The sequence below is a fragment of the Lepus europaeus genome, chromosome 14 (assembly GCF_033115175.1).
Source record: "Lepus europaeus isolate LE1 chromosome 14, mLepTim1.pri, whole genome shotgun sequence".
Classification (NCBI taxonomy): Eukaryota; Metazoa; Chordata; class Mammalia; order Lagomorpha; family Leporidae; genus Lepus; species Lepus europaeus.
In genome coordinates, this window is record NC_084840.1 from 65,839,127 (window position 1) to 65,865,978 (window position 26,852).

At 40.6% G+C, this 26,852-nt stretch overlaps 1 protein-coding gene across 4 annotated transcripts in view; it reads right to left on the reverse strand.

Annotated features, from left to right (window-relative positions):
* The window catches only part of CDC42BPA (CDC42 binding protein kinase alpha), a 352,518-nt gene that overhangs the window by 99,436 nt on the left and 226,230 nt on the right, over positions 1 to 26,852 (reverse strand). For all 4 annotated transcript variants that reach the window (XM_062210852.1, XM_062210850.1, XM_062210853.1 and 1 more), the window contains 2 exons: positions 18,866 to 19,113; positions 7,170 to 7,275 (listed from right to left, as the gene is read on the reverse strand). In XM_062210852.1, coding sequence (XP_062066836.1) covers positions 7,170 to 7,275; positions 18,866 to 19,113 — 354 coding nt within the window. The remainder of the gene's footprint in view (positions 1 to 7,169; positions 7,276 to 18,865; positions 19,114 to 26,852) is intronic.

A 26,852-nucleotide genomic window follows, 5' to 3' on the forward strand; every position in this document is an offset into this window, starting at 1 on the left:
AGCTTATTTTTATACTCTGTATTGTGTTTCATTATGTCCATACTATACTTTTTTGATTATTATATACTGACAATAAGGATTAAAATTACATACTATAAATTCTCCAATGTGTTCTTCCCAAAAAATGATTTCACTATTTTAGATTTTTTGTATTTCTACACAAATTTAATAGTAACTTCATCAACTCCAATGTCTTTAAACCTAGAGATCAATCTGGGAAGAACTGTTATGCTAATACCAAGTTTCCCAATCCATTAATATGTACTCTTCCATTTGTTCTGATATTCCTTAGTTTAAGTCAACAACTTTTGGTACCATCTTTTTCTGATTATTTAAAAAGCTCTGAAATGGTTGTTTTTAACAACTATACCCATTTTTAAACTTTGGGGGAAGGTCATCAGTCTCCTCACAGCACAATCAGAAGCCTACCACTCATTTTTGAGAAGTACAAATGTAGTGTCTTCACTAATTCCTGCAAGTTTTGTTTTGTTTTGTTTTGTTTTTTTTTTTAATTTTTGACAGGCAGAGTGGACAGTGAGAGAGAGAGAGACAGAGAGAAAGGTCTTCCTTTGCCGTTGGTTCACCCTCTAATGGCCGCCGCGGTAGCGCGCTGCGGCCGGCGCACCGCGCTGTTCCAATGGCAGGAGCCAGGTGCTTCTCCTGGTCTCCCATGGGGTGCAGAGCCCAAACACTTGGGCCATCCTCCACTGCACTCCCTGGCCACAGCAGAGAGCTGGCCTGGAAGAGGGGCAACCGGGACAGGATCGGTGCCCCAACCGGGACTAGAACCCGGTGTGCCGGCGCCGCAAGGCGGAGGATTAGCCTGTTGAGCCACGGCGCCGGCCATTGTTTTGTTTGATTACTGCTGCTTCTGGCAGCCCTTCCATCTAATTTGTGACTGGAGAGATCTGCAAAATGAAGAGGAAAATGCAGCCTGTTTGCACTGCTACATCACAATAGGTACAAGTATTTTGAAACAGATTGCTTAATTTATGTTAATATTGGTCATAAAAAAAGTTAACTATGACATTATTACTAGATAAAAGCATGGACTTTGGAAGCAGACTACCTATATCCAAGTCCCAATCTGCCACTTTATAGTTCAATTAGGAAAACAGCTTAACCCTCCTTTGGCTCAGTTTTTCCAACTATAAAATGGCAAGACTGACAGAGTATACCCTAAAAGAGTTATTGTGAAAATGAAATATATATAAAGTAACTCAGAGGAGGGCATGCACATAGTAATTCCACCTAGTATAGGGTCATTTTGCATGTTTGGAAATAAGAAGGTTTTACTATTTGTACATCAACGTGTCAGACATAACTGTAAGACTACATAGGAATATGAGAATTTCTGATAATATTTTAAGTAAAAAAACATATTAGTAAATGGAAAATATACATGGCTACAAGTATGAAATAGTATGAATGCGGGCAAAACCTGGAAAGGAACATATAAAGTTAAAATAGTTGCTTTCTGGTGATAAGATTATGAGTAAGTTTCATGTTAATGATTTTCTTTTTTTGTAATGATGCTGTTTTGTAAAATAATTTAAAGATAATTTAAAAATTACATGTTTTCTTCTTATAAAACATGTATTTCACTTCCTCAAGTATACGGGTCATTTTATTTGCAATAAATTACCTTTTAGTAACTTTTAATAAAGAATGTAGCATATAGATTTCTAAAATATCATTTTTAAAATTTATTTTTTTAATTTTAATTTTTGTTGTTTAAAATTTGAGAATTTATTGTATATAACTTTTAAAATTAACTTAATAATTGCTTTATGGCTTCTATGTCTATAATTCTGATAAGAAAGAATCCAGTCCTATTCCTACTGGTTTCCAGTAGAAAGGCAAATACATTTGTCAATAATTTTTCTTGGGGAATATAACCAATTGAAACCAAACAAGAAGAGGAATAAATGGAAAGAGATAGTAAGGATGTCAATAGGGTAGACTAAGAGGAGAACAGAGTAAAAGTTAAATTAAAAGTAGGGCCTGTGCTGTGGCGCAGTAGGTTAATCCTCTGCCTGCGGCGCCGGCATCCCATATGGACTCTGGTATTAGTCCTGGCTGCTCTTCTTCCCATCCAGCTCTCTGCTATGGCCTGGGAAAGCAGTAGAAGATGGCCCAAGTCCTTTGGCCCCTGCACCAGCATGGGAGACCCGAAAGAAGCACCTGGCTCCTAGCTTTGAATCAGTGCAGCTCCAGCTGTTGTAGCCATCTGCGGAGTGACCCAACGGAAGGAAGACCACTCCTCTCTGTCTCTTCTTCTCACTGTCTGTAACTCTACCTCTCAAATAAATAAATAAAATCTTTAAAAAAAATAAAATGGATAGAATCTAGCAATTTGTAAAAAGAATTATAAAAAATTAAAAGTGAATATTAAGTGAAATAATAAAAAATGGGGCCAGCGTTCTGGTGCAGCAGGCATCCCACATCAGAGTAACCATGTGAAGCACAGTTGTTCCACTTCTGATCCAGCTTCCTGCTAATGTGCCTGAAAAAGCAGAATACAGCCCAACTGGGACTCTGCCACCCATGGAATTTCCATGAGAATGGAATTCCAATCTCCTGACTTCAGCCTGACCCAGTCCTGGCGACTGCAGCCATCAGGGGAATGAACTGGCAGATAACTGCTATGCCAACTATTTTCCTACAACTCTTTGTTATTAAATATTTGCCTACTACATGAATTTGGTCTCAAAGTGCTATTCATATCCTGTACCATATTCCTCAATTTAGTAAGATTAGGTAATAGTCTATTTCTTGTAAACAATCCTTTAGTTTCATTAAGGAGGCTTCAACTGTGTGTATTAGGCCTAACTAAGTCCTTTCCTTATGGCTATATTAGACCACAAGACAGCTGTAACTGAAAGATCATTTCTTATTAATATATATATATATATTTATTTATCTGAAAAGGACAGACAGACAGAAAGAGGGATCTCCCATCTGCTAGTTCATGCTCAAATGCCCTCAACAGTGAGGAATTCAATCGTGGTCTCCCAAGTGGGTGCTAGAGACTCCATCTGTTGAGCCATCACCTGCAGCCTCCCACTATGCATCTCAGCAGGATGCTGGAATCTGGAATGGAGCTGGGACTTGAACCCAGGTGCTTCAAATGTGATGTGGGCCCCCCAAAAGGTATCTTTAACTGCTATGCTATGTCTACCCCTGAAAGAATATTTTTAAAAAACTTCTCTCTAAATATATATTTTGGGTAAACTCAGAAAAACTTTATGGTTAACAATGAAATGAAACCAATGGCTTAATATAAAATTTGATATAAATTCAGTTTCATTATTTTTTAATACAACTTTTCTTAAACTGTAATAACATCATTTACTAGGTAAGTCTAACTCTACATGAAGTAGCTTTCTGGAATTTAAGTTTATATTTATCTGAGGTGGGGAACCTTTTTATTCTGCCAAAGTCAATTTGGTTATTTAGAACATCATTAATGTGTAATACCAAATTATCCACTTAAAATTTTGCCTGCTATAGATTCGCTGAATTTCAAGTACCACTTGTGGTTGCCTTGGTAGGACAAAATTATTTTGTGGGCTGTCATTACCCACTTTTTTTTTTTTTAATTTATTTATTTATTTGAAAGTCAGAGTTACACACAGAGAGAAGGAGAAGCAGAGAAAAGAGATAGCTCTTCCATCTGCTGGTTCACTCCCCAATTGGCCACAAAGCCAACAGCTTCCTCCAGGTCTTCCCGTGCAAGTGCAGAGGCCCCAGGACTTGAGCCATCTTTTACTTCTTTCCCAGGCCATAGCAGAGAACCGGCGCCCATATGCGATGCAAGCATTGTAGGCAGCAGCTTTACTTGCTATGCCACAGTGCTGGCCCCAATTCCCAACTCTTGATACACCCAAGTTTTCTTTTTCTATACTCAAGGTAACTGTTTACAAAATAAAAAAATTCTCATAATTATAAATGATATTAAATTTTGTAGTCATATTAGTCAAACACATGAAGTCACAATTATGTGCCATTTGGATAGAATTCAAATACTGTCAGTCTTATTGTAATGAAAATTAAGAGTTATAATAAAGTTCACACATTAATCATGGTTTAAAAATGCTACTTACTAGTAGTACTTTCCACAATTTTGTTCATTAGTGTTACAATACTTCATAAAAGGGGCCGATGCACAGTAGGTTAATCCTCTGCCTGCGGCGCCAGCATTTCATATGGGTGCCGGCTCTAGTCCTGGTTGCTCTTCTTCCAGTCCAGCTCCCTGCTATAAGTCTGGGAAGGCAGTGGAAGATGACCCAAGACCTTGGGCCCCAGCACCCACATGGGAGACTGGGAGGAAGCTCCTGGCTCCTGATCGGCCCAGCTCTAGCCATTGAGGCTGTTTGGGGAGTGAATCAGTGGATGGAAGGCCTTTCTCTCTATCTCTCTCTCACTGTCTGTAACTCTACCTCTCAAATAAATAAAATTTTTTAAAAAATACTTCAGAAAAGACTTTTCAAAGTACTAACATTATTCTTTATCAAGCAGTTTACAAACAAATAAGCAAAGTTACTTTCAAATGCTAAATAATAATAAGGAAAATAATCTATTTTATGACTATTTAGTCATGGTCCTTTAATTTCTTTTTGTAGGGGCCAGAGTTGTGGTCCAGCAGTTTAAAGCCCCAGTCTGCAGCATCGGCATCCCATAGGGTGCCGATTTGAGTCCCAGCTGCTCCACTTCCAATCCAGCTCCCTGCTGATGCGCCTGGGGAAGCAGAGGAGGACAGCCCTAGTCCTGGGACTGGGGCCCCTGTACCCATGTGGTAGACCCAGAAAAAGTTCCCAGCTTTGGATCGGCTCAGCTCTGGCCATTGAGGTCATTTGGGGAGTGAACCAGCAGATGGAAGACATCTTGCTTTCTCTCTGTCTCTACCTCTCTCTGTAACTCTTTCAAATAAATAAAAATAAATCTTTTAAAATATCTGTTATTGTAATAAATAATAAATGAATATTTTTATTTGAGAACATTTCTTTTTATTATTTTTTATTTGAAAGGCAAAGCTACAGAAAGAAAGAGGCAGAAAGATCTTCCATCTGCTGGTTTGTTCCCCAAATGGTCATAATGGCCAGGGCTGGGCCAGACTGAAGCCAGGAGCCCGAACCAGGTCTCTCATATGGGTACAGGGACCCAAATACTTAGGTTATCTTCTACTGTTTTCCCAGATGAATTAGCAGGGAGCTGAATCAGAAATGGGGGCCGGCGCTGTGGCACAGCAGGTTAAAGCCCTGGCCTGCATCCCATATGGGTGCCGGTTCTGGTCCCGGCTGCTCTTCTTCCAATCTAGCTCTCTGCTCTAGCCTGGGAAAGCAGTAGGAGATGGCCCAAGTCCTTAGGCCCCTGCACCCACATGGGAGACTCAGAAGCAGCTCCCGGCTCCTGGCTTTGGATTGGCGCAGCTCTGGATGTTGCAGCCAATTGGGGAGTGAACTAGCAGATGGAAGACCTCTTTCTCTGTCTCTACCTCTCTCTGTGTAACTCTGTCTTTCAAATAAGTAAAATAAATCTTAAAAAAAAAAAAGAAAAGAAAAAGAAATGGAGCAGCTGAGATGTGAACCAGAGTTCACATGGGATGGCTGGCATCATAGGCAGCGAATTTACCAGCTCTGCCACAACACCAGACCTGAGAAAATTTCTTTCTTTCTTAAAAATATTTTTAAGGTAAACAAATTTCATATATACAGATTTAGGAGTATAGTTATCCTTCCCACTCACGTTCCCACCCTTCCTCCTCCTTCCTTTCTTATTCTTCATGAGAAAAATTCTTAAAATCATTATAAAACACAATTGTCCAACTTATTTAAATGCAAAATGATTAAGACTTATGATTATTATTTCCACAACTATTTAGTAATTGGCACAATAAGTGCATGACAGTGGCAGTTTGAGAAATTTGAGGTACTAAATGGAAAAAAAATTCCTCTACGTATTTGAAATTTGCTCATAAAAATTGCCACTTTTAAGTTTAATATATGATTTTGCTCTTTATTCAAGACAGTTTCGGTAGAGTTGGTTTCATTAGATTAACACTTGGCCCTCATATCATTTCCAGCTACTACCAGTTCTCTACTGTGACTATGAGAACATGCTTTTAATTTCTCAATTTGGGCTTAACTGTGCCCCTGATCTCACCAAATGCCAACCTTTAATTAGCCTGTCTGTAACTTAGGTGGCTATTTCAGGGTAAATGACAGACATGACAGAGAGTAAAAAAGAGAAGATGGAAAGTAAAGAATAGAGGCTCAAAAAAATAAAAACAAGATAGAGAAAAGAGATCTGCTGGTCATTTGGTACAGCAGTTAAGTGGCCACATGTGACACCCACATCCCATATCAGAGTTGCTTCCAATTTCAGTTTCTTGCTAATGCACATGCTATGAGGCAGCAGGTGTCATGGCTTAAGAATTGAGGTTCCAACCGCACACGTAGAAGCCAATTGAATTCCAGGTTCCTAGCTTTCACTTGGCCAAGCCTTGACTGTTATAGACATTTGAGAAGTTAACCGGTAGACAGAAGATCTGTTTCTCTCTCTCTCTCTCTCTCTCTGTTTCTCTCACCCTGCCTGTCTTTCAAATAAGTGAAAACTAGGCCGGCGCCGTGGCTCAACAGGCTAATCCTCCGCCTTGCGGCGCCGGCACACCGGGTTCTAGTCCCGGTCGGGGCACCGATCCTGTCCCGGTTGCCCCTCTTCCAGGCCAGCTCTCTGCTGTGGCCAGGGAGTGCAGTGGAGGATGGCCCAAGTGCTTGGGCCCTGCACCCCATGGGAGACCAGGAGAAGCACCTGGCTCCTGCCATTGGAACAGCGCGGTGCGCCGGCCGCAGCGCGCTACCGCGGCGGCCATTGGAGGGTGAACCAACGGCAAAAGGAAGACCTTTCTCTCTCTCTCTCACTGTCCACTCTGCCTGTCCAAAAAAAAAAAAAAAAAAAAAAAAAAAAGAAAGAAACAATCAAATAAGTGAAAACTAAATAGCAAAAGGAGTAAGATGAAATAAGCTAGATAAGATTTCCGTCACAGATTGGTACAAGGAAAATTGTATCTTACAAGAAGTCATAGCTTACAAGAGCTATTGAACTAAAAATATATACCAAATATACAATAATACTAATAATTTCTATCAGGGTGTTGAATTACTTACCTTATCAAGTTCACTTGTCAACTTTTTATTTTCTTCAGTTAATAACACTTTTTCTCGTTCATACTGTTGTTTGAACTCATTTTCAAATTCTTCCCTTTCACTTTGACTAATACAATTCAAAACATTTTTAGAAAAAGAAACTGAATTAAAGGGAAAGTAAAAACTTCAAAGAAATTATTTTTACAACAGTTATATGGTAGATAAATATCAGACTGAACTATAGAAGCATTATTCACAAATAACAAGATTATATGCAATGATAAGCTTCATGAAAACACTTTCTAAGGATTTACAATACAGTAACAGTGATTTGTTCAAATATTTAACAAATACTTATGAGGTACCAACTAGGTGCCAAGAAATTCTTATAGGCTCTGAGTATAGGTTCTGTGCTCATGGAGCTTACAGTCCCTTGGAGGGGCAAGGCAATGAAAAATGAGTAAATGAACTAATTTTAGGCAATATATAAGCTATATAAAGAAACTGAAATATAGAGGCCAGTGTTGTAGCACAGTGGTTATGCCGCCACCTGTGATGTTGGCATCCCATATGGGTGCCAGTTTATGTTCCAGTTTCTCCACTTCCATTCCAGCTCCCAGCTAATGGCCTGGGAGTCAGCAGAGGATGGTCCAAGTGTTTGGGCCCCTGCCACTCACACCGGAGACATGGATGAAGCTCCTGGCTTTGGTCTGGCTCAACCTCAGCTGTCGCAGCCATCTGGGGAGTGAACCAGCGGGTGGAAGGTCTGTCTGTTTGTATGTATGTTTGTATGTATGTATGTGTGTCTCTGTCTCTCTCTCTCTCTCTCCCTCTCCTCCTTTTTCTCCATAACTCTTACTTTCAAATATAGCCAGGGCTGGGTTAGGCTGAAGCCAGGAGCCAGGAACCTCCTTCAGGGTCTCCCACATAGGTGCAGGGGCCCAAGGATCTGTGCCATCCTCTGCTGTTTTCACAGACACATTAGCAGGGAGCTGGATCAGAAGTGGAGCAATCAGGACTTGAACCAGCACGCATGTGAAATGCCCACAGTAGGTTGAAGCTTACCTCCTGGTTCTACCACAGTGTGGGCCCCTCAAAATCATTTTTAAAAAAAGTAATTGAAATATGGTAATACAATAAATATTTTTGCAGAGGGGATTACTTATTTAAATAGTCTCACTAAGGTTAACAAAACAAGCTAACAAAATGAAAATAATAATTGCCATCTCCTTCATGTTCATTACATTCTATTAGAAGAAAAATAAGATGAAATTAGATGCTTCTGTTACTTGCACAATATTACTCAAAAATATAGTCATGGAATCTCACTTAAGAGTGAGTCAGAGCCACTGTGCACTTGCTCCTCATATGGGATCTCTGTCCTTAATGTGCTGTACATTTTGATTTAATGCTATAACTAGTACTCAAACAGTATGTTTCACTTTGTGTTTCTATGTGGGTGCAAACTGTTGAAATCTTTACTTAATAAATACTAAATTGATCTTCTGTCTATAAAGAGAATTGAAAATGAATCTTGATGCAAATGGAAGGGGAGAGGGAGCAGGAGAGGGGAGGGTTGCGGGTGGGAGGGAAGTTATGGGAGGGGGAAGCCATTGTAATCCATAAGCTGTACACTGGAAATTTATATTCATTAAATAAAAGTTAAAAAAAAAAGTGAGTCAGAGACACTTCTTGACTGTATTAATTTGATTAAGAAGAGTATTCTCAACTTCTTATTAGAAATTATATCTGAATGCAATATCCATTTTTAATTTTCCTTAAACTTCAAAGAAAATTTCAATTTTATAGCAATGTTACAAGAAGAATACAAAGAATGCCTATATCTGTTTTACCCAGATTCCCCAATTGTTAACATGGTAATAATTTTGCTCCATTATTCTCTGTGTGCACCAAGTTCATTTTTCTTCTTCTGAATCACTGAGAGGTATTCTCCTTCATGCACCCAAGTTTTCCAGTGTGCTATGTCTCAAAGTCAAGGACACTCTCTGTGATAACCACTAAGGATCTCTCCAAATTAGAAAAAAAGTCAACATTGCTAGAGCATCCATCCAAATCCACAGAACCAATTCAAGGCCTGCTAATCATTCCATCTTCTTGCCTAGACCATCATACAACTGATAAACTGAGTTGCATTTAGTAGTAATGTCTCTTTTTCAAGTTCCTTTGGTTTACAGAAGCTTCTAAGTCTTCCCTATTTCTTTTTTTCTTTTTAATTTTTTTGACAGGCAGAGTGGACAGTTGTCGGAGGCCACCCGACAAACCACACGGAGACACGCAGCACTCAGTCAATTCATCACCACGTTTATTGCCTCATCGCGTTCCAAGCCAAAGTAGGGGGCCCGGCGATGAGGGACTGGAGGCAGTCTCCCTAAGGAAACCCTTCAGACTCCAGCCGCAAGCACCAAGAAACACAAGGATATATACCCCAGGCCCCATACAGATAACATTCATTGTGTGTAATCATGCATAGCACAGGAACAGAGCAAGTTTACAAAGTAGCAATGATCAGGGTACAAGCTCTGCAGAAAGTGCAAAGAACATCATAAACATTCATCAGAAGTCACATCCTGCCTGCAGGAATATGGGACGAAAAGTCTTGGAAACAGGATTAGATAAGGGACAGCCTCAGCCTGCTGCATCTCACGTCGGGCCAGGGCCACTGGCCCCGACATCTCCCCCTTCTTGTTTGTACAAGAATGGCCTGGTGTTTATGGTAACCGGTGTCTACACTGTCCAGAGGGCCGCGGGGGAGGATCCATCCCCCACAAGTCCCTCACGTTAAACGCTGAGTGGCGTGGACTCGTGCCTGTCTTAGGTGCCCCGCAGCGCTTACTCTGCTTACCCGTCATCAAGGATATAGGAAGCATGTCCTGCCCTCTATCTTAGGTTGCTAGAGAAGCCTGCGAGTGCTTACCCGTCGTTGACTACCGGTCCACCCTAAGAACAGTGTAGGAGCAAGCGGTCAATGAGGCAGTTAGGAAGAGAGACCGAGGCTTCCACGGCATATCACATACTGCAGCCCCCTGTTTTAGAGTGTCCTAGAGGGTATGTACTGTCCTTTTGATAGCCTCTCTGTTTGCGCACATTGGAACGGTGGGAACGTTTGGTTGTATTACTTCACATCAGTCTACAGGCAGGCAAAAGACAGAGGTTGTGGGGGCCGGCTCCCCACAGATAGTGAGAGAGAGAGACAGAGAGAAAGGTCTTCCTTTTGCCGTTGGTTCACCCTCCAATGGCTGCCGCGGTTGGTGCGCTGCGGCCGGCGCACCGCGCTGATCCGATGGCAGGAGCCAGGTGTTTATCCTGGTCTCCCATGGGGTGCAGGGCCCAAGTACTTGGGCCATCCTCCACTACACTCCCTGGCCACAGCAGAGAGCTGGCCTGGAAGAGGGGCAACCGGGACAGAATCCGGCGCCCCGACCGGGACTAGAACCCGGTGTGCCGGCGCCGCAAGGCAGAGGATTAGCCTATTGAGCCGCGGCGCCGGCAAATCTTCCCTATTTCTTAAAACAGTTTTAAAAGGTATAGGATTTTTGTTGTATAGGGGTAATATTCCACCTGGGTTTGATATAAAAATTAATTCTTGGCTAGAATATCACAGGAATGATAGTGCCATGCTCTTTGTGGTACATCCCATTAGACGGTATAAATGTTGAATAGCACACATTGGCTAAACCTTTTAGGCTAAGCTAAGGGTACAGATTCAGAAACAGTGGAGCCACAGACAAGAGATGGGAACCTCTGGGCTGCAACAGAGAATGCTAATAACTCTGAACTCTTATACCTCCCTGGAACCTTCCATGCAGGTAGAAGCAGCTTTATTTTTTCTCCACAGCCAGACTTTCTTTGCATAAATAGTTCATTAGCGTCACTTGGCATAGTTATTGCAAAGGGGAGATGACAATTATCTTTAACACTGTTTACTACCACAAAAGGAGGGTGCCAGTCATCTGTAACAACTATTCTACCACAAGCCTTGTCTTCAGACCCATGATATAGATAAGATCACAGCACAGGCCAGATACAGAAATGAAGAAGAGGACTTAGAATAAGCAGTTAAAGTATTTTGCCAATTCATAATGGAAAAAGTAGAAGCAGCATATAGGAATGAATTCTAAGAGTGCCAGGCCAAGGAAGATAAAAGAAAATTTTAAATATAGCTAAATTTATCAACTGGACATATATATTTGCAACTTGTGTTTTAATACGTGGACTAAATACTCTGATGTAGATTTTCAATGCTGGGAGCTAATTAAAGCTTGGACTCAATAGTGGCCTATAATCAACAAGCTTACCTGGCATGTAATGAAGGGTCTACTAGTCCAGTGAGATGAGACTGTTATGAGGGGATCCCTAAATATCACAGGCAATCTGCTCAGCCACCCACTAAGCATACAATGCAGAATACCCAGAGAATATTCCTGATACCATGGCATTAACAGGTACAATGAGAGGGAATATTAGCATATTGGAAAAGCACTGTGGTAGGTGTTCTCTGCAGAGGTGACAGCTGAAAATGCCATGATTTTATAAAAAATAATGGTATTCCACGCTGGCTGATCTACCATCTGCTTTGTTACAGAAGAGCTTAAATGTTTCAAATCCCAATCCTCTACCCCACAAAAAAAAAAAATAAATAAATAAAGTTACACACAGTGACTTAATTAATAGATTAGTTTGCTTAATGGCATGTCTTCATTTGAAAATCTGGGGAAAACACCTCTTATTTACAAATTTCCTTATTATGCTCACCTTATTTAATTATATTTATACTAAGAAATATAGAGGAAAGAGAAAGCTAGGGAAAGAGAAAAATAAATTAGCCACATTAGAATTCCTTTTCTCAGCACTAGACTATAAGGAAAATTCACAAATAAATTTCTAACAGTTCTTTTAATACTCTCTTTTAATACTCTCAGCACTACCTTCCATCCCATGTCTATACACATACAATAAACTTAATACTATAAAAGTTATTTAAAATGACAAGTTCAGGGGCAGGGGCAGAACTTTCTAAAAATCTAAGAAAAAGAGAATCAGTTTTCAAAAATCATGTTATCATGTAGACAAACAGGCTTATATCTATAGCCATTTGATGAAGGATGTCAGCAACAAATGAACTTCAACAGGGCTCAGCTCTGGGTAATATTGTATGATTGTTTTCAAGTGAAAAAAGTAATGGCTGATCTTAAAAGCATAACCATAAAAATCCTCCACATCATTAATTATTGAAGATAAATAATTTAAATTGTACATTCAAGGAAAATGATTTATACTGTCTTTCAAAGCAAATGTGCTACTTTATTATTCATCATAAAAATGCTAAATTTATATTGTTATGGAAAGGAATCTTTCCCAATAGTAACTTCAAAAACAAACAACAACAAACTGTTAAGAAGTCTTCCAGAAAAATATGTACATAGAGTAAAATCTTTATGTGAAATCATTCTGCCAGCGCTGTGGCTCAATAGGCTAATCCTCTGCCTGTGGCGCCGGAACACCGGGTTCTAGTCCCGGACTGGGAGCTGGATTCTGTCCCGGTTGCCCCTCTTCCAGGCCAGCTCTCTGTTATGGCCCGGGAGGGCAGTGGAGGATGGCCCAAGTCCTTGGGCCCTGCACCCTATGGGAGGCCAGGAGAAGCACCTGGCTCCTGGCTTCGGATCAGCGTGATGCACCGGCGGCAGCGGCCATTGGAGGGTGAACCCATGGCAAAGGAAGACCTTTCTCTCTATGTCTCTCTCTCTCACTGTTCACTCTGCCTGTAAAAAAAAAAAAAAAAAAAAAAAAAAAAAAAAAAAAGAAAGAAAGAAAGAAAGAAAGAAATCATTCTTGCCTTTTCCTATTTCCATTAATCTAGTCTCCACTCTCAAATAATAAACTCACTATTCTCTGTGTCACAGCTCATTTTCTGCTTCCTTGGACTTTCTATTCACTGACAAATATCTTTTGTATCCTTTTAACTGCTCCCCACCACATCAAAATCTGGCTTCTACCTCTATCACCTGAAGAAACCTATTCAGGGGCAGGGTGGTGTGGCACATCAGGTTAAGCCACTGCCTGTGACACTGGCATCTCATATGGGCACACGTTTGTGTCTGGCTGCTCCAACTGCGATCCAGCTCCCTGCTTATGTGTCTGGGGAATAAGTCCAAGATGGACCAAGGGCTTGGGCCCCTGCCACTCACATGGGTGACCCAGAAGTTGTTTCTGGCTTTGGCCTGGCCTAGCCCTGGCAATTGCACCCATTTGGAGAGTGAACCATAAGATTGAAGATCTGTGTGTGTGTGTGTGTGTGTGTCTCACTCTTTCAAATAAAGAGAAAAAAAGGGAAAAAAGGAAAAAACCCTATTTTTTCAGAACTCATCACTGACCCAATCATCATCATATCCAATCTGTTTTTAACAGTGTTGTCCATTCTCTCCCACTTTAACTGCTGTCCTCTCTTGGCTCAGGTATTAACTCAAATCTGATTTTTCAGCCTATATCTCTGGCTTCTTCTCAGCTGCCTTAGTGTACTCTTCTATTCCCACAAATGCTAATATTCCTTTGTATTCTACCATAGATGCTGTCTCGTCTTTGTTTTTTTTTTTAAACTTTTATTTAATATATATTTTTTGACAGGCAGACAGGCAGAGTTAGTGAGAGAGAGAGAAACAGAGAGAAAGGTCTTCCTTTTTGCCGTTGGTTCACCCCACAATGGCCGCTGCGGCCGGCGCATCCTGCCGATCCGAAGCCAGGAGCCAGGTGCTTCTCCTGGTCTCCCATGCGGGTTCAGGGCCCAAGCACTTGGGCCATCCTCCACTGCCTTCCCTGGCCACAGCAGAGAGCTGGAATGGAAGAGGGGCAACCGGGACAGAATCTGGTGCCCCAACTGGGACTAGAACCCGGGGTGCCGGCGCTGCAGGTGGAGGATTAGCCAAGTGAGCTGTGGCGCCGGCTAATATAAACTTCAAAAGTACAACTTTTGGATTATAGCGGTTTTCCCCCCCACCTTCCCACCCGTAAACCATCCCATCTCTTACTCCCTCTCCCACCCCATTCTTCATTAAGATTCATTTTCAATTATATTTATTTACAGAAGTTCAACTTAGTATATACTAAGTAAAGATTTCAACAAACTGCACCCACACAGACACACAAAGTATAAAGTACTGTTTGGATACTAGTTTTACCGTTAATTCACATAGTACAACACATTAAGGACAAAGATCCTACATGGAGAGTAAGTACACAGTGACTCCCGTTGTTGATTTAACAATTGACACTCTTATATATGACGTCAGTTATCACCCAATGTTATATATTTCTGTTAGGCCGTCACAAAACACACCAAACACGGGAGTAAGGGAAAAGGTTTATTGGGAAAAACCCAACAGACTGGAGGGGTGGGGCGACTAAGGGGAAAAAGGGAGAGAAGGAGAATATAAGAGAGACAGACAGAGAGGAGAGGAACTAGCGAGGAGAGACGAGAGAGAGAAGAGAGATGAGAGATGAGAGGAGGAAGGAGAGCAGATGAGAGGAGCCAAGAGAGCCATGTGTTCAGGAACAGGTCTTTTTAAAACTTTGCCGGAGGGTGGGCAGGGAAGTAGGAATAGCCAATCCCATTAGGTTGGCGGTGGAGCTTGGCACAGGTAATTGGGCCATGTGGCTACCTGGCTTACAGCAATGGCGGCAGGAACTGGGGCATAGGATGTAAATCAGGGTGTAGATCATGCCATAGATAAAACTGCGCCAGTTTCTTAACACCTGAGGCTCTTGTCTTGAGCTGCCAAGGCTATGGAAGCCTCTTGAGCTCACAAACTCTGACCTTATCTAGACAAAGCCATAATCAAAGTGGAAGTTCTCTCCTCCCTTCAGAGAATGTCTCTTCTCTTTGTACACTTAGTCCTTGGAGCAGCTCAACAACTTCACTACCTGGTTTCAGTTAGCTTATATTATGCTGCTGACCTCTGAATCTACATATAAAGCTTTTGTGGACTTAAATCTGCTGACTCGACATTTCTTCAAGTATGTCTCCCAAGCACCTTGAATTTCACAAGCCTCCAACTCTACAAAAGAGCTCAAAATATAAGTTCCCACTACCCTATCTACCTTCAATAAATGTCCATAGACTCTTCAGTAAAAAAAAAAAAAAAAAAAAAAAAAACCAGAATACTGCTTTTGAGCCTAATTCAGAAAATTCTAAAACCACTCAAACTATTCTTAAACTTAAATTCTGTTAAAACACAAGTTTACTTGTTATTTTCCTATTCAAAATCCTGTAATAATTTCCTGTAATGGTTTTACTAAAAGTTAACTAAATATAATTTACAAGGCTCTACATACTTTGGCCCTGATAATCTCAGTGACTCACTTCAATTCTGCCCCCTTAACTTTACTTCAGCCACACTGGCCATCTCATTTCTTCTTCTTCTTCTTTTCAAACAGACTTGTTCTGCTATCTGTAGAGTAGCCTTCTTATTCAAAAGTGTATCTCCCTCACTTTCTTGAGTCTTTGCTGAGATGTCACTTTTTATTTTTAGGATTTATCATTACCTAGTGTATTTAATGTTTTACTTACCATCTGCACTGTCTTTCACCACACTACAGTAAAGTTCTGTAAGGACAGAGACTTTTTTTTTTTTTTTTTTTCAGTTAACGCCATGTATTTCAAGACTAATTCCAGTTTTGTTTTATATTTTAACATATGTTAAGGGAACCTTAAGTGACTTCTTGGATGCAAAATCTGTATCTAACAAAGGAAGCTGTTTTCAGGAGGTACAATTGTCCTGGATCTGTGGCTGGGAGGCACATCCCTGCCTGCCGGCTGTCTTCTCCTGGCACAGAGATGACACTTCCACTCCAGTTGGGACAGGACAGAGACTTTTTGATCCCTTCATTCACTGGTATATTCCCAGTGCCCACAACTATCTTTTGGATATATTAGATATTAAAAGAAAAAATTGCTAAGTGAATGAAAGAACCACACTGAATGAACTCAGGCTTCTAACAAAGTTGAGAATCACAATAACATTTATTCAGCAGCCTGAAATACAGAAAGCCTAGTATCACTAATAATTTCTCCTGTTCTCTTTTCCCACATCTGGTAGTCTTATTTTCTCAGTAGAACTTCTGAATTCACCCATTTTCTCCTTTTTCAATTTTTCACCATCACTGCCTGAAGTCCACCACCTCATCTCTCATCCCTCACAGATGGCTTCCTACCTCTAGTCCATTCTTCACACACTAAAGTAGTAAGAGTGATCATTCAACAACACGAATATAATGCTGTTACTTTTCTGAAATGGCGTTAGGTTAAAGCATAAATGACTTACACTCCTTTATGATATTGCCTCCATTTTTCTTTTCCAGCCTCATTTTTCTTTTTTTTTTTTTTTAAGATTTATTCACAATACCAGATTTGAAGACATACTACAGGAGAGTTGTAATCAAAATAGCCTGGTATTGGCACAAAAAATAGACACGTAGACCAATGTAACAGAATAGAAATCCCGGAAGTTCATCCAACGCATCTACAACCAACTAATCCTTGTCAAGTGAGCTAAAATCACTCCCTGGAGAAAGAACAGTCTCTTCAACAAATTACGCTGGGAAAGTTGAATCTATGCATGCAGAAGTATGAAACAAGACCCCTAACTTACACCTTATACAAAAATAAAATCCCAGTGTATTAAGGATCTTAATCTATGAATTGATACCACCAAATTACCTGAGGGAAACATTGGCATAAGCAAACACTTCTTGGAAAAAGACCTCAGAAGCATAGACAATAAAAGCTAAAATTGACAAATGGCATTACATCAAGCTAAGAAGTTTCTGCACAGCAATGAAAACACCAAGAAAAGTGAAAAGGCAACCAACAAAATGGGAGAAAATATCTGCAAACTATACATGTAATAAAGAATTAATACCCAGGGCCCATAAAGACTTCAAGAAACTCAACAACGTTAATAATCCACTTAAGAAACAGGCAAAAGTCATGAACAGGCATTTATCAAAGGATGAAATAAAAATGGGCAACAGACACATGAAAAAATGCTCTGTATCACTAGGGATAAGGGAAATGCAAATAAAATATACAATGAGGTTTCATCTCACCCCAGTTAGAATGTCAATCATTCAAAAATAAAAAAATAACAAATGCTGGCAAGGATGTGGGGAAAAGGTACCTTACTACACTGTTGGTAGGAACATAAACTTGTGCAACCACTATGGAATACAATATAAAGATTCCTCAGAAATCTGTGAATAGATCTACCATATGACCCAGTCATCCCATTCCTGGGAATTTATCTAAAGGAAATGAAATCACCATATGAAAGAGTTATTTGTACCTCTGTTTACTGCAGCTCAATTCACAATAGATAAGATATGGAAACAACCCAGATGTCCATCAATTGATGACTGGATAAAAAAAATGTGGTATACATACTCTGCGGAATACTTCTCAGCCATAAAAAAAAGAATGAAATCCTGTCTTTTGCAACAAAATGGATGTAACTGGAAACCATTACAGTTAGTGAAATAAGTCAGTCCCCCCAAAATAAATATCATATTTCTTCTCACATGTGGCTGTTAATACAGAATATCAAAAAGGTATAAGAATGAAATGGACATGTTGTGCTCTGACTATTCTTTTTAGCCATTGTTACACTGCCATGGAACTGTGGTCTTTCTATTTTTTACTTGTTGCATATTACAGTTAATGCTGCACTAAGCCTGTGATTAGAGTGGACAGAAATTGTTTTTGCAAAAATGAAAGAAAAAGAAAGGAAGGAAGGAGGGAGACTGAGGTACAGAGTAAGGGAGGGGGGGAAATATGGCTATCGTCCTAAAAATTGTACCTCTGGGGGCCGGCAATGTGACATAGAAGTTTAAGTCTATGCCTACAGCACTGGTATCCCATACAGATGCCGGTTCAAGTCCTGCCTGCTCCATTTACAATCCAGTTCCTTGCTAATGTGCCTGGGGAAGCAGTGGACAATGGTCCAAGTACTTGGGCCCCTGCACCTATGTGGGAGACCTGGATGAAGTTCCTGGCTCCTGGCTTCAGCCTGGCCCAGCCCCAGCCATGTGGCCATCTGGGGAGTGAACCAGCAGATGGAAGGTATCTCTCTCTCTCTTCCTCCCTCCCTCCCTGTTTCAGCCTTTCAAATAAAGAAATAATTTTAAAAAAATCTGTACCTCTGAAATACATGTAATCTGTTCTCTTTATATTAATAACAAACTAAAGGATAATTAATAAGTAAATTGTGGAGATCAAAACAAAATGTATTTGTTTCCTTTGAAAGGCATCTGGCCTGATTTCTAACTACTTGTACCTTTCCATTTATGTTTCCAACACAGTAAACAGTTTTCATTTATGGAATGTGTTACATTCCTTTTTCCTTTAGATCTTAGTAAATTCTGGTACTTCTACCTGGATACACTTCCCTAGTTTTTTCATTCTTGTTTCTTAGGTCTCAGCCTAGAAGTAACTGTGTCCAAAAAGCCTATATGTATGAAATGTTACCCTTTCTCTCCTACATGTGCTCCTATTTCTTTTCCTATCATGGGTTGTCGTTTTTTATTCACCAGTCTTGATTGTGGCTTCCTTCAGGACTGGGATATGCTTATTGCCTATGTATCTGCATTAGTTAATGCATAATACATACCCAATACATATTTATTGAATGAGTAAATAGTTTGATTCTTACCTTTCTCTCCTAGTTTTTTCCAATTTGTCTTTTAAAATCATAATTTCTTTATTGAGAGCAAGTTGTTGGCCTTCTGAATCATGTAGTTCTTTCTTCAGATTTTTTATTTCATTGGCATGTATTCCTTCTCGTTTAGTTATTTCTTCTTCATAGAAAATACTTTTCTTTTCCAAGTCAGTCTTTAGTTTAGTTATCTCTTGCTGATGCTCTATGCTGCATATTCCTGGTGAATAACTAATTTGTTTTTGCTGGAGAAGTAAAAACAAAAGATGAGTTCATCTACTGAAATCATAAACTACTAAATAACTTATTTCTATAATATGTATTAAGACTGTTCATTTGATTACATATCACTTTTGTATATTATCAAATAAAAAAATACTATTCCTGGGGCTGGTGTTGTGGCATAGCAGGTAAAGTTGTCACCTGAGACACTGGCATCCCATATGGGCACTAGTTTGAGTCGAGCTGCTCCATCTTCTTCTTCTTTTTTTTTTTTTTTGACAGGCAGAGTGGATAGTGAGAGAGAGAGACAGAGAGAAAGGTCTTCCTTTTTGCCGTTGGTTCACCCTCCAGTGGCCGCTGCGGCCAGCGCATCGTGCTGATCCAAAGCCAGGAGCCAGGTGCTTCTCCTGGTCTCCTATGCGGGTGCAGGGCCCAAGTACTTGGGCCATCCTACACTGCCTTCCCGGGCCATTGCAGAGAGCTGGCCTGGAAGAGGGGCAACCGGGACAGAATCCGGTGCCCTAGCTGGGACTAGAACCCGGTGTGCCAGCGCCGCAAGGCGGAGGATTAGCCTGTTAAGCCACGGCACTGGCCTGTGCTCCACTTCTAATCTAGCTCCCTGCTCATGGCATAGGGGAAACAGCAGCAGATGGCCCAACTGCTCGGGTCCTTGTCATCATGTGGCTCTTGGCTTTGGCCTGGTCCAGCACTGGACATTGTGGCCATCTAAGAAGTGAACAAGCAGATGGAAGATCTCTCTGTCTCTTCCTTTCCCTCTGTAATTCTTTCAAAATAAGTAAGTAAATCTTTAAAAAAAAAAAAAAAGAACTTCCTATAGAGGGGTTATTTGGCACAGTTGTTAAGAAGCCACTTGGGGTGCCCACATCAGAGAGCCTGGGTTGAAGTCCCAGCTCAGCTCCTGGTTACTGTTTCCTGCTAATGTGATTCCTGGTAGGTAGTTGTTGATAGTTCAAGCAGTTGTGTCCGTGCCAACCACATGAGAGACATGGATTGGATTTATGGCTCCTGACTTCAGCCTGGTCCAACTCAGGCATCTGCAGACATTTAAGGTGTTAATAAGAGAAAGGTTCGTGCTAAATATCTTGCTGCTAAATATCTCTATATGGCAATGATGCCTAAATCAACACCTATAGTTTGTTTTTGTTTTTTTTGACAGGCAGAGTGGACAGTGAGAGAGAGAGACGAAGAGAAAGGTCTTCCTTTTCCGTTGGTTCACCCTCCAATGGCCGCTGCAGCTGGCGCACCTCGCTGATCCGAAGCCAGGAGCTTCTCCCGGTCTCCCATGCGGGTACAGGGCCCGAGGACCTGGACCATCCTCCACTGCACTCCCGGGCCACAGTAGAGAGCTGGACTAGAAGAGGGGCAACCGGGACAGAATCCGGCGTCCCGACCGGGACTAGAACCCGGTGTGCTGGAACACCTGTAGTTTTGACTACTAAACCACACTACTCTTTGATTTTTCTAAGCACAAAAAAACATTTTAAGTTTGATACTATGTTTAGTTTGGTTGGCTGTTGGGATGCTAGCACCATGTACAGGAAGTTTCAAGGAAAAAAATCCCCTCTAAAATCAAACCTAACAAAAATAACACTATATTAAATCTTTTATAAGAACAAGCTACCACAACTATGTTTTACTACACTTATTAAATAAAAAATAGTATTAACAAATTTTAAGCAAATAATTATTTTAATAAATTAAACTTTTTTGAAAGATTTATTTATTTGAAAGACAGAGTTTCAGAGGCAGAGAGAGAGAGAGAGAGAGAGGTCTTCCATCAATTGGTTCACTCCCCAAATGGTTGCAATGGCTAGAGCTGGGATGATCTGAAGCCAGGAGCCTGGAGCTTCCTCTGTTTCTCCAACGCAGATGCAGGAGCCCAAGGACTTGGGCCATCTTCCCCAGCCCCGAAACTTTTCTTTTTTAAAAAAATATTTTACTTTTTTGAGAGACAGAGTTACAGACACAGAGAGGGAGAGACAGACAGAAAGGTTTCGCATCTGCTGGTTCACTCCCCAAGTGGCTACAATTGCTGAAGCCGAGACAATCTGAAGCCAGGAGCCAAGAGCTTCCTCAAGGTTTCCTACATGGGTACAGGGGCCCAAGTACTTGGGCCATCTTCCACTGCTTTCCCAGGCTCATTAGCAGAGAGCTGGATTAGAAGAGGAGCAGCCAAAACATGAACCAGAGCCCATACTGGATGCCAGTGCTGCAGGCAGAGGCTTAGCCTACCTACTATGCCACAGCGCCAGCCCCAATAAATTAATTTTTTAAATGCAAGTGATAATTTCAACAGGTATTCCTGGCCTAAAAATATTTGGCAAAACCCCAAAAATAATACTACAATTTACCCAAGTCCAACAATGAAAGTATTCAGAAATTCTTCTAACTTAAAAAAAAATCCATTTCAAGCTATCAAACAAAATACTTAATGGTGTAACATCAGAATTATAACCAGTAAATTAAAAATGATACTAAGAAGTCTTCCATTGTCACTCAAGTGTAGTATCAATTTTAGATACTCTGAACAACATGTGATTATTTAAAAGAAATGAATATTGTAAAGAAATTATCATCCCCATCTAATTGTTCACCCAGAAAATACAAATGAATCTACTTAAAAGTGTTAGAATTGTTAAAGTTTAGTAAAACAATAGCATATAAGATAAACATAAATCAGCAGTACTTCAGGTATTAAAATGAGGCATTAAAAACAATTAAAATTTCATTGTGAATAGCAAAAACAAAAAACAACACATACTAATACAATACATATATAAGGAGTAATAGGAAGATACTTCTCTGATTTACATAAAAAAGCCAAAAGTATTTATAAAATATGTAAAGGAAGACCTGAAACATTATAGAAAATTACCAAGTACTTGAAGGAAAGATCAGATGTACCTCTGTACAAATCCTGAAAATGGAAAAACTGGAGATATTCTTTTCAAATATTAAAATATTCTATAAATCTTTCATAAAGTATCACTATAACACAGATCCTCCCCAAATAGTCCAATTTAATAAATAAGACATCTTCATTCAGTGGAAAAGATAGTGATTAAATGATAGAATATGAATTACCAGCTAGCAATCCAATAGCAAAATGCTCCTTAAGTCATTCCATTCAGCAAAACATATACCAAATAAATTCAAGAGTTAAATACTTTTAAGTTCAACTGAAGCAACAGAACAAAGTAGCATTAAATACTTATCAAAACTGGAAAGAGAAGGACAAGTCAAGTTTTGAAACAACAGAAGAAACAGAGGAAAAAATAAGCAAATATTCTACACTTTTATTCTATAATTCTAAATAGAAGTAAGACCAAAATTATGAGGCCAGTTTTGTGGAATGGGGGGTTAAGCTGTTGTCTATGAGGCTGACATCCCACGTGGGTACTTGTTCATGTCCCAGCTGCTCCACTTTGAACCAGTTCCCTGTTTATGTACCTGGGAAAATACTGAAAATGATGCAAGTCCTTGGGCCCCTGCACCCATGTGGGAGATCCAGAAAAAACTTACTCGTGGCATCAGCCCTGGCCACTGCAGACATTTAGGAAGTTAACCAAAGGATGAAAAATCCCTGTCTCTCCCTTTGTAAACTCCGTGCTTCAGATAAATAAATCAATCTCAAGAAAAAAAAAGAAAGAAAAGAAATGAAAAGCAAAATTAAAGAGCAACTAATAAACTGGTAAAGTAGTGGCTGAAAATATAAGAAAAAATAAACTTCTTCTGAGCAAAGAGTTTAAGTGAATTGATAAAAAAAACTATTAAGATTGGCCGGCACCGTGGCTTAACAGGCTAATCCTCCACCTTGCGGTGCCGGCACACCGGGTTCTAGTCCCGGTTGGGGCACCGGATTCTGTCCCGGTTGCCCCTCTTCCAGGCCAGCTTTCTGCTGTGGCCCAGGAAGGCAGTGGAGGATGGCCCAAGTGCTTGGGCCCTGCACCCGCATGGGAGACCAGAAGCACCTGGCTCCTGGCTTCGGATCAGCGCAGTGCGCCGGCCGCAGCGGCCACTGGAGGGTGAACCAACGGCAAAAAGGAAGACCTTTCTCTCTGTCTCTCTCTCTCACTATCCACTCTGCCTGTAAAAAACAAAACAAAACAAACAAAAAAACTATTAAGATTAAAATTAAATAGGTGAATTATTTAAAGAGAATTCATGCAGAGAAATTTCAATCAATCCACTAATAAACCAAGAAAAGCTAAAAACCAGTTATAAAATCTTTGAGCTTTTATATTTGCAAAGATTTCTCATAATTGTCAGATATCTTAAAATGATAATTTCATTTCTAGGTATCTATTATAAAAAAAGAATACAGAGGGGCCGGCACCATGGTGCACTAGGTTAATCCTATGCCTTTGCCACTGGCATCCCATACGGGTGCCAGTTCTAGTCCCGGCTGCTCCTCTACCAATCCAGCTCTCTGCTTTGGCCTGGGAAAGCAGAAGATGGCCCAAGTCCTTGGGCCCCTGCACCCAGGTGGGAGACGGGGAAGAAGCACCTGGCTCCTGGCTTCATATCAGCGCAGCTCCAGCCGTTGCGGCCATTTGGGGAATGAACCACTGGAAGGAAGACCTTTCTCTCTGTTTCCCTCACTGACTGTAACTCCACCTCTCAAATAAATAAATAAAATCTTAAAAAAAATACAGAAAAGGCAGTGTATAAAGGTTTTCATGGCAATTACAGTATTCCAAAAGTAAAAACAAATTAATCATTTAATTGCAGAGAACTGATTATGTGGATATTCTTCTTAAAATATTTATAATCAGGGGCCAGTGCTGTGGCATAGCGGGTAAAGCTGCTGCCTGCAGTGCCAGCACCCCAAAAAGGGCCGGTTCAAGTCCTGGCTGTTGTACTTCCAATCCAGCTCCCAGCTAATGCACCCAGGAAAGCATTGAAAGATAGCCCAAGGCTTTGCACCCTTGCACCCACATGGGAGACCCAGAAGAAGCTCCTGGCTCCTGGCTTTGGATTGGCCCAGCTCCAGCCATAGCGGCTAACTAGGGACTGAACCAGCAGATGGAAGATTCTGTTTCTGCCTCTGCCTCTCTGTTTTTCTGCCTTTCAAATAAATAAATAAATCTTTTTATGATCATTAACATTACATCTGGGACAATTTTATAGTAACTAGTAAAAATGCTTATTATATTGTTAAAAATACACAAATATTATGGTATTATGGGTTGAACTGTCCCCCAAAAGATTTAGGTTGATACCCTAACTCAGCAGTAGTACTTCAGGGTAGTTCCTAATCTGATTGTGTTCTTACAGAAAAGAGGAATCTGGAGGCCATGCTGTGAACCACTGAGTTAAACCAATCCTTGCAACACTGGCATCACATATCAGAGCACTGGTTCAGCTGCTCTGTTTCCAATCCAGCTGCCTGTTGCTGGGAAGGCAGCAGAACATGACTCATGCCTTGAGCTTAAGCCCCTGCCACCCATGTGGGAGACCTACAGGGAGTTCCTGGATTTGGCTTCAGTCTGGCCCAGAACTGGCTATTGCACCCATCTGGGGAATGAACCAGTAGATGGAAGATCACTATCTCTCCCTCCCTCTCTAGCCTCTCTCTCCTCTCCTTCCTACTCCTCTCCCTTTTCGTTACTCTGCTTTTTGAACAAACACATAAAATGTTCAATGAAAAAGAGAAATCTAAAAATAGACACAGACACAGGGAGAACTGCACGTAGAGATGAAGGTGATGCATTTACAAGCCAAGCCATGCCAAAGACTGCCAGCAAATGTCTAAAAGCCAAGCTTATCAGCACCTTGATTTTGAACACCTAACCACCAGAACTCAGACTGTAAATTTGTTTGTTGAGATACCTATTTCATGGTCCATTGTTATAGCAGTCCCAGCAAACTAATACATAAAGGTTAAAAAAATTCTAATAGTATATGAAAATAATTGAAAAGTATTAAAAAATTATTGAGGGGCTAGCATTGTGGTATAGCAGGTAAAGCCACCGTCTGCAATGCAGGTATCCCATAAGGGCACTAGTTCACGTCCTGGCTGCTCCACTTCCAATCCAGCTTCCTGTTAATGGCCTAGGGAAGCAGCAGAAGACAATCCAAGCACTGTGGCCCCTGCCACCCAAGTGGGAGATTCAGAAGAAACTCCTGGCTCCTAACTTTCAGCCTTTGGGGAGTAAAAGAGTAGATGGAAGATCTCTGTCTCTGTATCTCCTTTTGTCTCTGTAACTCTGCTTTTCAAATAAATAAATCTTTAAAAAATATTGAGATATAATTCACATGTCATACAACTCACCCATTTAAAGCATAAAATACAATAATTTTGGTTACTGGTATATTACATGACTAATTTTTAAGTATTAAGTAATTTTTAAGCAAGGTATATGTAGCACAAAATTTTCCATTTTAATCATGTTAATTTTGCAATTCAATGGCACTAACTATATTTGTAATACTGTGCAAATATCACTATCATCTCAAAGAAAAATTCAATAATCGTTAGGAATTAACTTGGGCCTAGTGTTTTGACATACTAGGTAAAGCCGACACCTGCAATGCCAGCATCCATCCGGGTGCCAGTTCACTTCCAATCCAGTTCTTTGCTAATGGCCTGGGAAAAACAGCAGAAGATGGCCCAAGCACTTAGATGAATATCCTAGCTTTGGCCTAGCTCTGCCCTGGCCATTAAGGCCACTTGGAAGCTGAATCAGTGGATGGAAGACCCGTCTTTCTCTGTGTATCTCTCTCTGTAACTCAGATTTTCAATTAAATAAATGAATCTTTAAAAAAAAAAATTAACTCCCTAAGGTAGACACTGTAGTGCACTGCATTAAGCAGAAACTTGCCACACTCACATCTGACACTGGAGCATCAGCTCAAGTTCTGGCTGCTTTGCTTCCAATCTAGCTCCATGCTGATGTGCCTGGAAAAGCAGCAGAGATAGCTCAAGTACCTGGGCCCCTACCAACAAGGTAGGAGACCCAGATGGGGTTCCAGGCTTACCAGAGAACAGAAGTGATTATTTCTCTCTCCCTCTCTCTCACTGTACCTTTCAAGTAAATAAATCTTTATAAAGAATAAAGAAAGAATTAACTTCCTGTTCCCTGCTCCAAACCCTGGTAACTCTATTCTACTCTGTATGAATTTGTCTACTCTAGGGGCCGGCACTGTGGTGCAGTGGGTTAATGCCTTGGCCTGAAGCACCGCCATCCAATATGGGCGCCGATTCTAGTCCCGGCCACTCTTCTTGTGATTCAGCTCTCTGATATGGACAAGGAAACCAGCAGAATATGGCCAAGTCGTTGGGTCCCTGCACCTACATGGGAGACCTGGAAGAAGCTCCTGGCTCCTGGCTTTGGATCAGCACAGCTCTGGCCATTGTGGCCATCTGGGGAGTGAAACAGCGGATGGAAGAACTCTGTCTCTACCTCTCTCTGTAACTCTTTCAAATAAATAAATCTTAAAAAAAAAAAAATGTTGCCTACTCTAATTACTTCATAAAAATGGAATCATGCATCTGGCTTCTTTCATTTAGCAAAATGTTTTCAAGATTCAGCCATGTTGTAGCATGTATCAGAACTTCATTCCTTTTATGCCCGAATGATTTTCCAATGGATGTACATATGACATTTTGTTTATCCATCTGTTGATATGTACATGGGTTGTTTCCATCTTTGAGATATTGCAATAATGCTTCAATGAACACTGGTATAAAGTATCTATTATCCTAGTAGATGCTTGCTTTCAAGTATTTGGAGTATAT